Consider the following 15,642-nt stretch of genomic DNA (forward strand, 5'->3'; position numbering starts at 1 on the left):
TTTTTAAGTCATCCATCTTGAGCCTCGCCTTCTCTTTTTTCGATGTTTCGGATCCGTACATCCATCTGAGCTTCAAGGGTATCAATCGAAGCCTGGTTATTTTCCACACTTTCCAATCGTTCTTCGAATCTGTCCATCCTTTGGGTGATTTTGTCGATTTTGCCGCCGAGGTTGGCTCCCATGTTTTTTATTTCGTTCAATAGTGTGGCGATGTCTCCTTTGGTGGCAGCGGCACCTGCTTCCGATGGGTCTGTGGTCATTGCACCTGTAGATCCGCAAGGCGGGAGGTACGGTTCGTAGGCAAATCTGGCTAGTTTGTGGCGTAGGTCTATCGACGAAATCTGGGTTAGAGGAGGCACACGCCCCTGAGTAGGGGGCCCTACCCTCTATGAGGATGCTCGGGTTGCGGGATCAGTATTGTCTCCGGTCTCCAGCACTTCGTATGATGTGGATCAACTCCTCGGTTCAGCTCCGCGGGGGGGGGGGGGGGGGGTCATGGGTGTCCGCAACGCGGGCCCCTAACGTGGGCTATCTGTGGTTCAGGAGTGTGCGTGGGCAGAGGGGCTACACTGCAATTGGTGGGAGTCCAACAAACCACTCTTATTCCTCCGGCGTAGTATGTTGTGCAGGGAGCGTATGGCCTAGGTAGGCAGGGAGCGGAAAGCCAGTGTGGGGATCGGCGTTTCCTCAAAACCGCATTATGCAATGTGTCCTCTAATCCACGTGGTATCCAATGTCCTTCTCCCCTCACAGCATTCAGGGGGGTCGTGTGCAGTGCCGCTGCAGGGAGGTTCGGGTAGCGCACAGCCCCCGGGGTACGGTTCACCGCTTGAGCTCCGCGGCAGGGTTGGGGGTCACGCGTATTACGCGGCACCGCCGGGCAAGGGTTCTGGTACCGCGGAGTTTCGCGTAGAAGTCTCTCACTCACCCTGTGCAGCCGCCCGGTATCCTTGGGAGTCTTTGGGGTTGCTGTCTCACGCGAGCGAGGGATCACCACCACAAGCCTGGGGCACAGATGTACACCGCGGGTAACGCCTATCGCACGGGCCACACTACGCTAGGATTCGCACTTACCGTGGCGCAGCGGATAGGCACTTCTGGAACTGCCGAGTTCTCGGTTCAAACGGGCCCGATTTTTGTCGGGTTTTTTCTCAGCTGCGGGGGGGGGGGGGTCTGTTCAGGTCACAGAATTTCGAACTTTCGTGGGGGAGGGGGGGTGTCATGATGCCTACCTCCAAGGTCCCACCCAGCAACCTCAGAGGCAGGCATCATTTCCCCCAGGGGAGTGCCAGCGGGACCAAGCTGGGGCCCTTTGGACGCAGTCCTGGCGCCTTAGGCGCCAGGCTCATGTTGGACCCCTGTCCTGGCGCCTTAGGTGCCAGGCTCATAAAGCTAGACATGTGTTCAAGTGTTTTAATGTGCACTTACCTGATGCAGACCATGCTGCTACATCCAGGCCCTCTTGAGGCCTGAATGGAACTACTTTACCTGTGGGACTACTTTCCACCCGGGTGTGGTCGGGGAAGGATACATACCTGATCAGTGGAAGGATACACACTTGGAACTTCTTCCAAAGCTATTTAAACCACACCCGATCAGCAACTCACGCTTCGCGTTGTTCTGCTCCTCGCAGCTGGACACTCACCGTGTCAGCTCCTGCATCTGGACCTCAGCCACGCCTGTCAGTATCCTGGGTCACCTGCAAAGGGAGACAAAAGACCTTACCTGCTAAATCAGCACCACGGAGACATCACACCGACGATCCTGAAAAGGAAGACATCATTTTTAAAAGCATTTCGCTACGATCGCTGCAGCGCTGCATTTCACTCACCTATCCTGGACGCCTCCATCTTCAGCAGCGATCATCCGGGTCCACAGCCACTTCCCAGAGCCTAGAGAGAAAAAGACAAGAACAAGGTGAGAGAAGGAAAGGAATAGGAAAAGCTCAGTTTCCTTCTAAGACTTACCTGTTGGGTCATTCCCATTTCATTTCGGGTCTTGCCACTTCCAGGCATTTTCCGGACCCCAGCCCCTATGGGGAAAAAAGACAAAGACATTGAATGAGCGAATGCAAAGACATTACCCGAGCGCTCATCCAGAACTTACCTGTCATTTACTGGAAATGCACGTTTCACTTCGGGTCGGCGCCATATCTCCGGCATTCCGAACCCCGGAAAAAGACATAAGCGTTAGCGCTTGCTGCAACAAGACAATGAACATTATTATAAAGCTTGGACTTTTGAACTTGCAGCAGAACTTTTACAGCGCCTTACCTGAATAGTCAAGCTTACCTGAACTCCCATCAATCCTCAATCCATTGAAGTAACTGGGTTTCAACGTGCCCCTGCATCAGAAGCAGGATGGAGAGCTCATCCTTCCTGACCCTAAGGTGAGACTTCACGGGGAATGGTGGAAGGGTATCGTGAAGGGTTGGAAGAGAGTGGGAGGCTTGAGCATAACTCAGTCAGTAGGTAATACTCCCTTTTCACGCACAGGGGTATATTCCTGCGAGCCAGAGTAGAGGGGCCCTTCCTGTCCATCTTCAGAGTCCTGCGCTTCACCATTGAAGAAGCACCAGCACTCGAAGCCAGACCTGCACCTCCGTGGGAATCAGGTGAGCGTTACAGGGGGGTCCATCAGCGGGGGCTCATACTGCTTATCTGGACCGCAGGGACAGAGCTCACACAGGAGGGATACTCATCCGTGCGCCCCCTGGTGGCCAGTCCAATGCATCGATTTCGCCTATGTTTTAAAATCATCCCTGTTGCTCTAAGCTTGCTAGGGGGGAACTGAATTGGTATTGCATTTGATTGTATTCCTGAAAATTGTCCTTCCATCTCCTAATATTGCATAGGGCGGGTGAGGGGGGGGAGTGAATTGTCAAAAGAAACAGTGATCATATTATCTCTTGTGGAAACCATCTCAGTTATTTCTGTGCTGCATTCTTTTCCATCATTGCATTTCCTTGAACCCATAAAAGCATTCTCAGCCACTTTATCCTCTCTATACCAACTCCTAAGTAATTAAAAAAGTGTGTTAGTGTAATATTATCCATTGTTGCTCACTGTCATAAGTGTGCCATCAAATATTAATTTATAAAAAAATGATATATATCTGGTTTCATTTTTCAAATAAATCTTTTAATTTGCAAAACAAACCTACTTCTTGGCTCAGTGCGGTCAGGGGGGATTCAAAGAGAGGGGCGTTATACAAGGGTTTATCATCCAGATCTATGAACTTGTCAGAAAAATATAGAATTAAGGGCTTCCTTTGGGCATCCCAGACTCGGCATTGACTTAGTTGGAGTGCTGAATTGAGGTCACTTAACAAGATCTCCTTTCTGGAAGCTTAAGACCTTAGTTTACTTCTCCTCCTTCCCTCTCCCCCTTCCTTGCTAATGCCCCCCACTCCGGCGACTGGCTGCTTGGTCCCTTCTGATTCCTACATGGGCCAGGCCCTTCCTCGACCAGTCTGCCTTAGCACCCTCATTCCAAAACTTGCCTTTGGGCACTCTTGACTTTACTACAGACTCTGGTCCTTACCCCCCGCCTTCCATCCCCTCCTTGCACTAGCTGGCCATTAGCCTGTCCCCCAGCGCACTTGTCCTCATGGCTCCCCTTACCACTTACCCAGCCCCAGGGGCACCCACCCTCCTGTCTGCCCCGGCCCCTCCCACCTGCACGATCCAAATGCCACAAGGCCTAGTAGGATCGTATATATTGTTTTTTCCCCCTCCTCTGTTCCACCCCCCCCCATAGTCTTGTGGCACCTGGAAACACTTTCTGCTGTATAGGCGACATACAAATGTCCAATAAATAGCAGTTGTGTGCAGTTGTGCGAGTCAAAACATCTAGTATAGTGTGAAAAACAATGTCACTGAGGTGCTTCAACAGCTAAGGAAAAATTAAATGAGCCTAGCAGACTAAAGATTTGTGTACGTGTATAGATCTGCATTAAAAGACAGACAATCAACATCTCTCACCTGGGACACGGACAGGGAAGGCGTCTGGAGAACCCGCTCCAGCACCGCCATCTTCTTCCTCTTCTTCAAACTCCAAATTCTCCTCTTCCCCCGGTGCTAAAATTTTTCTAAAGTAAGAAAAGTTCTATAGTCATTACAAATAGTTCACAAATATAAATTTCATCCACCACCACTGGACTGCCCATTAATAATATATTTTTGTTTAGTTTGAAATTACTACTTGACATAGTTTACCTGAGAGGAACAGGTTGGACATCGAAAGGGAATTCTTTGTTATATGCAAAAATATTCTTTATAACTAGAAAGAAAGCAAGACAATACAAAGAATCAAAAACGTTTTGTGCCAATGTTCAACTATTCAAATCATGTGCACCATGTGTTATGGCTCAGATTAAAATGTCGATTGATTGCTCAATGTTTAAGGTGAAGAAATAAAAAAATAATAAAAACACAATAAATAGTACCATTATATAAGTAACCGTACATCCATATAGCTACACAGTAGTTAATCCAAAGGGGAGTAAGCCACCTTCACAATTCACATTGTTCCAATTATACTAATGCAAAACAAAAGCAATACTGTTTAAGGTAAAGCAGGGGAACATAAAAACTTAGACAAAAACCATATAATTAAACGACTTACCCAAAAGCTCAAGAAGCCCTTTCCCTACCAGACGGTTAAGAGTACCAGTGTTTTAGAGAAATCAGTTCACAGGTTAAGAACCTGTATAGGGTGTTAAGAAAGCCAAAAAGTAAAATGGCCAAAGTCACAGGTAGTTAAAAGATCAAACTGAATTCCCTAAAGGGAAAGAGAAACTCCCAATTCCTAGTCTGAGGGATCCACAGGAAGGAATCCTAGGCCAGAACTTCACCGCCCACTGTCAGGATAGGGTATTTAAAACGATTGGACTATAAAGCAATTCAATCCCCATGTTTAATGGGGCAGCCCCCAGCAGTGGTAAGCAAGCTTGGTCTTCAAACTCATTCTTACCCCGAGGGTGATTCTGTTTTTCTAAGAAAGGGTCACTGGGCGGACAAGCTACAGATGCCTTTGATCCAGTTGCAGGTGGGTCAGGAGTCACAAGGCAGGCAGTAGTTTTGAGAGTCATGATTGGGTCTATCTAGCTGTGTTTCTGGTCTACCACAGAAGGCATGCTTCCAAGGATCCATCACCTGAATGAGAAGGATAAAGTGACCACTGCAACTCCCACGACTAATGACCCCCAAACTCCTCCAGGACAGTGAATGCGCAGTGAGTTGGCAAAGCGACCCTACTTAGGATCATCAAACTCCAATCTTGCAGGTAACGGAAGCGGAGCAGCAGCAGATGAAGAAAACCAAGTTCTCGTTCCATGACAAAGTACTCTGCCAAGTATCAGGCAAGCAAGTGTCTGGTGTAGAAGTGATGCCCCTTCAGTGTATGGTCAGCCTCTGGGCTGCCCCAGCAATGCTTCCAAAGTCCACAGAGCTGTGCAGGACAACATTGCTCAGGCCCACAAGTCTAAGGAAGGAAGGCACCCAATAGTATTTCCTGGAGATCCAAGATGGCTGCTGTGGAGTAAAGTCGCACTCTTGCGTGCTCCGTGAAGGCCTATTTTAAGGTGGCAACAGAAAAAGATAAAAAGCGACAGGAAGAGATTGAATTGTTCCCATAGGAGGCGGAAACATTTCGGTGAGCATCCAGTTAACAAGGCTCCCGGAGTGAGGGACGAACAAAGCAGTGGGGTGCGAGCGGAGCGACACCTGTCCGGGACCGTGGGGCTGGGAAGAGGCGACCGTCTACATCAGAGTGCCCCTACCCAGTAGAAGGAATTGCCAGAGGCAACAGAAAAGCAGCCTGGTGCCAAACTGGATAAGGAGGGAAGAGACCTGCTTCCTCCCCACCCTCAGTACGAGAAGTGGATCCGTCCTGGTCTTGGGGATGCTGTGCCGGCACACCGCAACATCCGAAGGCAAAGAAAGAAACTGGGCCGGGATCGCTGTCCTGGGATAGAGACTACTTCCGACAGAGGGCCCTGGCAGTGGAAGGAGGGACAGCCGGAGGAGGCTGGGAAGCTGCCCGCGGCCACAGAAGAATGAGAGGGAGTTGAGGAGACATCTGACTCAGGGAGGCCCAGACGGGAGACATCGCAGGCGAAGAGGACAAAAGTACACCCACCGATGGAAAGGGCGACATGAGACAGGGTTGAGGTGTGTGGCAGAGGCGCCGCCCCAGATCGAGATGGTTGGCACCCTGTGACAGATTAACGAGGAGCAGCGGAACGAGGGAAGGGCAGAGGAGGGACTGCGGGACAACTGATAAGTGGAGTCCCCAGAGCAGGAAATGATGGCGGATAAGCCACGCGAACAGGGGAAGGGAGCCAACAAGTAATAGGAGTTAGAAGACCCTGCAACTCTTACAGCTACACAATTTCAAGGGGCAAGAGACAAAATGCTACCCTAGCCGCCCCAGGCCCGCACTATGGGGGCATCGGGTGGGCAATAAACCCCTTCCCAGGAGCCTGCAGTGCCAGGCCAGTAACCAACAGCCCTACAGAAAAACTGCATGAGGAAGGTGCTCAAAGCACAAGTGTTCTAAACAGAAGGTCCAAGACTGAGGCATCGGCTCCAAAAGAATTCAGGAGGCATCCCAAATAGAACGTGGCCAGCCAGTGCAATTTAAAGGAGAGCAAGATACCCGCTTAACGGAGGGCAGAGCACTGGGCAGGAAAGACAGCCTGTAGGACCACCACACAAAATAGGACAAACTATAAAAGGACCCCCCCCCCCCAGACAGGAAAGCAGGCCCAGGGGAGCCACTACAGGAGAGGCATCCTTATACATACCTGCTTGAGGGCCCCAAAAAGACCCTAGAGAACCGCAAAAAGAAGTCTCAGGAAGCAATCGCAGGCTGGGGGTGCTGAAGGGAGGCCACATCTGTGCACTGGCTTTCATGACCACATAACATACAAGGGACTGTCTCAAAGCTACGACACGAAGCCCAATACCAAGACCTAAGGGGAAACGGCCCCCAACATCACAAAGTGCCAGTAAGGAAATGAAAAAAGGGCATTTGGAAAAGTACTGGCAGCAACACACGGAAGGAGAACCACAGAAAGAAATGGGAACCACGCAGCAGGAATCGGAAGAAATAAGTGAGAAGAACAATATAGCCCTCAGCAAGGAAGATCTGCAGGAGTGTCTCAGGGGCATGAAAGATCAGGTGACTACATCCTTCCAAGTACAAATGGCAAACTTAGAGGACCTGAAAAGCTCATTAAAAGAAATCACTGAAGAGATGAACACTTCAGGGCAATAGGGTGGACGTAGCAGAACAGGGCCTATCCGAGGTGAGCAGTGAAGTTGGCAAGAAGTCAGTTGCTGGAACAAATTGCGGTGGCGACTCAACCTGGAAATCCAAGCTGAACATCGTGAACCGCTCCAGAAGATCGAACATTAGGATCAAAGGCTTGGCAGAGAAATGAGACGCAGAGATAAAATCATTAGTCCAACAATGCTTTGCTACACTTACAGCAGATGATGCCCGGAAAACATACACATAGATCGCATCCGTAGGGTGGGCCGCAGATGGTCAGGGCCGGGAGACAGACCCAGAGATGTGTTGGCAGCTCTAGCCTCTTACGAAGAAAAAAAAATAATCCACTGGGCGGCCAGGGGCCAGACATCTATTTCGATAAACTGCTCCAAAGTCGTCCTCTTTCCAGACCTAGTGACGATAACGCTACAGAAAAGAAGAGCAATGGGCCCAGGTGAGAGAGCCCTCACCGGGAAAAAAAATCCCATACAAAAGGACATTTCCCTTCGGACTAATATTCCCATGGGAAGGAAGACAAAGGAGAATCACAACATGCGCACTTGACTTTCAATATTGGGCGAGGAAGGAGGAGAGGTGGATCACGGTGGGAACAGACGAGACCCCCAGCAACAGAGGATCAAACCTTGGGAATGGTCGGCAGTAGAAGGGAATAGGGGAGACAAACTAAAAAGGGCCATACCAGACACGGCAAAAGGATGAAATCTGATAATAAGAACACATTTGACGAGGCAAAGAAATATCATGAAAACCTGCAGTACAGGTTCCAGGGGGAACGAAACGGGAAGACTATGTGAAAGCTACACTGAAAGATATGGGAAAGAAGATAACAGAAGTGCTCAGCAGGGCCCACGGGCGGGGGGGGGGGGGATTGGGGTGATCAGAGGTGTGGGCACCACCGGAGGTTGAGAACTTTAGAGTTCCAGGGAAAACATTGGCCGGTTCCCAAGAGTGTTGGGGTTATCATAACACTGTGCCCAGGCCGGGAGGGAAGAGGGTTGTCGGGTAATAAAGGGCTCACAGTGTCCGAAAATAGAAAGACAAAAAGGGAGTAGCAGTCACAAGTGATCGAAAAGCACTAATGATTACCCCCGTAGAAGGTCTGGGGGGAAATAATACGAGGGCCACCATGGGGTAACTGGAAGGAGGAACAAGAAGGCAGTCTCACAGAGGGTATAACCTAGAGTAATGGTAGGCGATAATATACTGAAAATGACACAATATACAGTGTTTTAACACCCCCAGAAAGCGGAAGAAACTAGGAGCACAAATTAGAAAGGGAGCAGCGAATATAGTTTTCCTCCAAGAGACACATGAAAAGCGATAGAGCAAGATTGTGTATACAACAGCCATCACACATACCAGGCGAATGCTAAAACTAAAACCGTGGGGGTTCCGATAGGGTTTAGGAAGGGGCTAGGCGCTAAAGTAACCAAGTCCCTGGGCAATTCCAATGGTAGATACCCATTTCTACAGGATTGTACAGCAAATTTAAAAAACTCACGTTCGGTTCCCTGCATGCCCCCAACACAGGACAAGAATCATTTCTTCAACAGGCCCTAGACAAACTGGAAAAGTTTGCGGTGGGAGAAGTCATCCTGACCGGCGACTTTAATCTAGCGTGGGACAAAGACAGGAGCCACACTAGACCAAACAGGGGGGTGGGGAAGCCCTTCTAAAGCCCCAAGAAGGAAATAGACCAAGCATTAAGAGACCTATGGAGAGCTAAAAAAGGCGAAGAGACGGGATATACATGCTTCTCGTACGTCCACCAAACCTTCTCCAGAATGGACTACATATGGGGGACGCCAGTGATACTGGGGCACTAGTACACAAAGACCGAAGCTATTTCCCTATCGCATCATGCCCCAATATGGGCGCAAATAAAATCTCATACCACACAGACAGATTTAGGCCTGGAAAATGCCAAGGCAGATAGATATTGTATGACAGTGTAACGCGAGACATACTGAAGAGGAAAATTGGCTCCTATTTTGAAATCAACGACACACCCAGAAACCCCAATAGACATAGTTTGGGACGCCCTAAAGGCAGTGCTCAGAGGGGAAATCCACACTAAAAGCGCAAAAGGGAAGAGGCGAAAGATAGAACAAGACGAGGAGGAAGAACAAAGAGGCACAGAAGTCTTGCCGAAAAAAGTATAAACATAATTATAGCAAGGTTAAAGATGGTTTGATACAACTGGAGCTATTACGAACAAGCAGCGCAGAGAGCGCTGTTGAATCTGAAGGAAAGGTATTATGGAAAGGCGAACAAAGCGGATAGAATGCTAGCGAAATTACTAAAACAGCAATCCAGTAAACAACATGGATGGTATTAAACAGACAGATGGCATATTAGTTACAGATGCAGGAATCATCATAGATACCTTCACGAGTTTTTATACCCATCTTTATTCCACGGTGTGACCAGACAAACAATACAGAACTTTCTAGATTGGGTCCAGCTTCCTAAAGTTTTGCAGGCAGATAACGAGAACCTTGAAAAAGGTATAAAGGAAGAAGTGACGAGGGCTATTAAATCCCTTCCTAGTAACAAGGCGCTGGGACCGGACGGCTTCCCGGCAATTTTTTTATAAAATAATGAGTAAAGAGCTAGTACCATTTCTAACAAGATTATTTAACTCAATTAGCCAATCTGAGGGTATTACGTGCAGTACGGCTGAAGCAAAGTTGGTACTCTTCGGCAAACCAAATAAAGATCTAACAAACTGTGGATCAAACCGACCCATAGCTCTACTCAATATAGATGCCAAAATATATACCAGATCTTGGCAAATAAAATTAAGAACGTTCTTCCAAATTATAGGTCAAGACCAATCCAGTTTCATCAAGGGTGTGCAAACGTGGGATAATATCCGAAGGGTCAACCATCTGATTGATAAAGCAGAGATTAAGCAGATCCCGGCGGTATCGATATCATTAGATGCGGAGAAGCCTTTTGATAGGGTGGAATGGCTGTACCCTTCAAGTAATGAAAGATATGGGGTTTCGGACCCAACTACATCCACATGGTGGAAGCCAACTATAATGCTCCATCTTAGACTTGCCACTAACGCAAGAACCTCCAACTCAATACGAATAGAACGGGGCACGAGGCACGGCTGTTCCCCCCCCTCCCTCCCGTCACCCAATTTGTATGCAATTTTTCTGGAATCCCTAGTCGCCTTAATTAGGGCAGACCCCAACATAAAAAGGATCCCCTTCGGTGAGGAGAAACGTAAGACCGCTGCATCAGCAGATGACATGCTATTGACGTTAACAGAACCTGAGAAGTCAATCCCAGCCCTGATCAGTACCCTGGTCGAACAAGAGAAGATCTCAGGACTGAAAATAAATATGACCAAGTCTGAATTGATGGAGTTGGGCTTGCAGAGAGAACAGTCGGAAGCCGTACGCAGGAACTCTTTCAAGGTGGCGGCAGGGCTAATCGCTTACTTAGGGGGCGCATTAACAGATAAGATATCCTCATTGTATAAAGTGAATTACCCAGAGCTAATGAAGATGACTAGAGAATACTTCCTACGATGGACCCCACTCCGAATCTCCTGGCTGGGGCACATAACGACTGTGAAGATGGTAACGCTCCCTAGATTATTGTATAGATTCCAGGGCCTCCTGATTGTGGTCCCACAGTTATTCTTTAAAAGAGATAAACAGGAAGGTCTCAAAATTTATCTGGCAGAACAAACATCCCCAGGTGGCCTTACCCCTACTTACGGCGCAGAAACAGAGTGGTTGGCTTAGGACTGCCCAAACTACTCAGGTACTATGAAGCTGCCCAACAGAGTGGTAAGAGAACGGCTCACAGAAAACAGGGAAAAGGTATGGGCTAGGATGGACAGAGCAGTCGTGGGAGCCCGTTGGCGGGACTAGTATGGCTACCATGGAAAGATGGACCTCACAGCACCCAATGCGGCATGGTCCTACGCACTACGTGCGATATCTGGGATAAATGGTTAAAAAAGGACATCTTTCAGCCCGCCCCTCCCCTTTCATCCCACCCCCCCCCCCCCCAAAACCACCTTTTTGAGAACCCAAGCTTCACCCGGGGGTTAAAAAAGGGTACATTTGTCCAATGGCAGAGAAATGGGTGCACAAAGGTGGGAGACATGGCATGTGAAGGGGAAATGGCGTCATTTGAAGACTGCAAAAAGCAAATTGGGAGTGACAGAAATGGAAAGATATGAGTACATACAACTAAGACACTGGTTGAAGCAGCCCGAGATACAAAAAGCAGGCACACGACAATTGACCGACTTTGAAAAATGTATCAGCACACACTCTGGAAACTAACCCTTAACCTCAAGCATCTATGCAATACTGGATGGCTGCTCAGCAAGGGTGAAATGGCCATATCAGTTGGCATGGCATGGTTAAGGCGGAGTGGGAACAGTGGGATGACCTATGGAGGAACATCCCAAAATTAACTAGATCGCTACAAGGGAAGCCTGGCACAAAATTGAGTTACAATTGCATTATACACCCGAACAACTCCATAAAATGCATAAAACAACTTCCCAAGAATGCTGGAGGGGCTGCGAGGAGTCAGGGGACTGGAGGCATATGGTGGGACTGCCCCAAGCTAATGGAATTCTGGGACAAAGTAACCAAGCACACAAAAAACACTGCCAGAACTGCAAGAACTCTCCATAGAAGGAAACATGTGCAGACTTCTAGACCCAGAATGGAACAATCTCAAGACCTCGAAAGAGTTCTGATCTCTCAACTGATAACCGTGTGGCTGGTAATAGCAAAGAATTGGAAACAAAAAGAACCAGCAAAAAAGTTAGAATGGACACGCAAATGATGGGACATAGTGATGGAGTGGATTACTAACCGGCTACAAGGGGACATTGGGAGATTTCGGACAGATTGGGGGAGTTGTTGGATTAACTCCAAAGTGACTACATGCTACAATGGTGCCCACAAAACCAGAAATCATTGGACTTAAATGGATAGCAGGGAAACAGGGAACCGGATCCAGACTACAGAGTGATGCAAGGATGCCATACAAGACTTTTCTATGGAGACACTGCAGGACTCATAAGGGGGGGGTGGCGCAGGGGAATACGGGGATTAAATGTTGTAAAAACCCCAATAAATAAAAAAGTAAAAAAATAAAAAGGTATTTCCTTAACACATACATTTCAGAGGTTCACCACAGTACGACATCGGCTAGGCTTGTTACTTACCATTGGTTCTCATCTGCAATAGCTTTGATCTGCGGACTCCTGGTTCCAGTGGGTGACACCCAGAATTATTCCAGACCCTTTCCTTAGACTTAATCAAGGCTGCAGCTGCCACTTCTCAATAGGAAGGATCTACACAAGTCAAACAGAGGCCGCCCAATCATGGGAAGTGTGCTGCTCAACATCTGCCCAGAAGCAGACATACCCTGGCTAAGTGTTGATTGGGACTAGATGATCCCACATCTTGCACAATCCCACATCCTGCACAACAGTTTCAGGCACACAAAGCACCAACTGGGAGGCCAGAGATGGACAACCACAAAAAGTGTATAACCTCTTTTGCAAGAGTGCGACCTGGGATGGCGGGTTGAATGCCAGAAAGTAAGATGGCACAAAGAACCATAGCGAGTAGAGTGACTAGAGCGAGAGAGAAGGACCTCCCCTGTACCCATAGAAGGCAGCGAGAGAGAAGACCGAGCACAGGAAGCAGACTATACAAAGAAGCACAAGCAGAATTCAAAGAGGACACAAGCATATGTCGAACCCTACAATGTTCCCCCGCATAGAGGCAATGGGGAGAACCGGAAGGCGGCCGGGGCTTCAATATGAAGAGGGAAGAATTTGTCCCAGTGAGTCAGACGAGATACTGAATATAAGCTTGTTTAACTAAAACTGAAAATATGATCGAGGATAACACATAAGCCTGAAAGAGCAGTAATTAAAGACTGGACCTGCACACCATGGGAAGAGGGGAAGTGCCTCATGGCCTGAAAAGTAAAGAGTGGAGAAAACCGGAGATAATTCTGCGATTATGTACAGGACATCAAAATATCCTCTGAACAAGATGAGAAGATAATAAGAGTGCAAAACCCCATGAGAGGGGACTGTCCAATTGGAACAAGGCATACCCAAACTAAGGAAGCATGGGTTGCCAGATTCAGAAAGGCCTACAAGTTTAGACCAGAGTGTAAGAATGTACCAAGGAGAACTGTCAAAAACCTATACATAAAGAAGGAATAAAACCCAAGGATATTGTGAAGGAATTACAAGAGCTTTTGAAGGAGGTGTCAAAAGACTATTCAAAGACACCAGATTAAGAAAAACAGACATTTCTGTAAGAGATAACCAGAAGAGACATTTTCTTGGTCCAATTTAAGCTTTTTAATTTAGTGGCAGGGTTAGTTTGAACAGTGGACATACATATGGACTTCCAGACCACCTTTAGTTTATTTAGATAGGCAGAGAACCCTCTAGTAGTAGGGAAAAGATAGGCCTAATCATTTAAACAGTTAAAATGTGCTTCACGTGTCCGACTGCTAACCTGTAGTTAGTAATAAGTATAATACAGTTCACTTCACCAGTCTGGCCTGTGCCCATTACAGTACAAAAATATTTGGTCAGAAGAAAATGGGACACAGTGTCCTGTGGCGGGTTGGAAGGAGGAGTTGGGCACGTTAAGGAAATACCGATTTGCTTTAAATTAAATTAAATGAATAAGGCCCATCTTTCCCTGCTGCCAGAGGGATTTCCCTGCCTATCTACAAAGGAACTAAAACTAAAGTGCTCGGTCAGTCATCATGAAGTCCCATAATAAAATGTCCTCAGTCCAAACCAAACTCTACCTGACCCTACCACTAATAAAACCAAATCAAATGAGGCCAAGAGAACGAAATGCCCAATTTGTTGGAAATAAAACAATAGGATGGTACATTTGACCGATGATTTATAGCCAGTACCATTCGATTGTTCCCGAAAATACAGAACATTCAGAGGGGTGGTGTCCCCCACTCCTCACGTTTGGCATTTCTGGCATCAGGGGTGTCCCCTGCTTCCTTGACAATCAGAAGTGGGGGACCCAAAAAGAAAACAAAGGACCCTGCCGCGTTGGAGGGACAGAACTGACACCACAAGGTACAGGAGAGGCAGCGGACTGAGTAAGAGGGGGTGGGGTTGTGAGGTTACTGGTGGTTTGGGAGACTTTTTTACTAAGGTAAAAACAAATTTGCAGCAAAATGGTGCATTCCGCAGCGATTGTTTTTACCAATCCTCCTTCCCCTAGTCTTCTTTAATCTCCTGGTGCTTAAAAGTCTTTCACGTCATACGTTTCCTAATACAACACTCTGGAATAGTCTCTGGATATCTCTCCCTCAATGTTCTTGGATCTTATTGTCTCTTTACTGATATACTTGTGATAATTCTCCTTGGGATACTTTCCCAGTCTTGTCTACACTTTTAGATCTTTCACAGTCTTAACCCAGCCTTTCCTAGCTTGGGCTGTACTTGGTTCAATTTGATAATTGCATTTCCTGGGTACTCCCTCTATAATTGTCTCTCTTTATATGTTTCCCCTTGGTAGCTCTCACATCCCTCATTATAGGACTTTATGCCAGGCTTTCTCCACTCTTCACTTTAAACTCAGCCTGGGAACTAATAACATGGAAGGAAGGGAAATGACCCTTACTATTTCCCACACAGGGGTTCTTGTTATTCTCTGAATCAGTTTTCCACACTTCCAATTAAACAGTTAATTAGAGAATATCTTATGACTGGGATGAATTTCTCTCTTCATATAATCTTGTCACGGGGCCTGCCGTTTTTCCAGTTTGTCCCGGTACCTCCCGTGGCGGAATCAGGAGGACAAGGACTCTTTGGAGCCATTTCAATGAAGGTTTTCCCTACCTATCAAACTAACCAAAGTGCTTGTTAGTGAATGTCCAAATGAAGTGTCCTGTGCCAAAACTAAACCCAACTGACCCCAATACTATTCTAATTTACAATAGGAGAATGTCTACCTTCTCCTTGAGTTTGCTTCCTGCAAGCTTCTGCTTGCTTCTTCTCTTTTGTAAGATATGTTTTAAGAAGTCCCTTGTGACTCCTTTATCAGTGCATACAGTGCCTTTAAGGCTGTATTACAATCCTTCCCATTCTGGAAATTTGGTTTGAGTTTTGAATAACTACTTGGCTCATATGGAAGCTGGGCAATGAGGAGCTTCATAATGCACATGTGAGGAAGGGGATTTATCACGAACAACCCACTGTGAGGGAGACACGATTGTTATTAAACATGGATATACATATATGGGTAATTTACAAACCTATATGCAATGTGCCCTTTTCATAAATGGGTTAAACTTT

At 47.3% G+C, this 15,642-nt stretch overlaps 1 protein-coding gene across 3 annotated transcripts in view; it reads right to left on the bottom strand.

The window, feature by feature from the left end:
• AIDA (axin interactor, dorsalization associated) overlaps positions 1–15,642 on the bottom strand; it is a 520,685-nt gene that overhangs the window by 236,642 nt on the left and 268,401 nt on the right. For all 3 annotated transcript variants that reach the window (XM_069608613.1, XM_069608612.1, XM_069608614.1), the window contains 2 exons: positions 4,217–4,280; positions 3,983–4,089 (listed from right to left, as the gene is read on the bottom strand). In XM_069608613.1, the coding sequence (XP_069464714.1) occupies positions 3,983–4,089; positions 4,217–4,280 (171 nt within the window). The remainder of the gene's footprint in view (positions 1–3,982; positions 4,090–4,216; positions 4,281–15,642) is intronic.

Source organism: Ambystoma mexicanum, chromosome 4q (assembly GCF_040938575.1).
Source record: "Ambystoma mexicanum isolate Mex_15411 chromosome 4q, UKY_AmexF1_1, whole genome shotgun sequence".
Taxonomy (NCBI): domain Eukaryota; kingdom Metazoa; phylum Chordata; class Amphibia; order Caudata; family Ambystomatidae; genus Ambystoma; species Ambystoma mexicanum.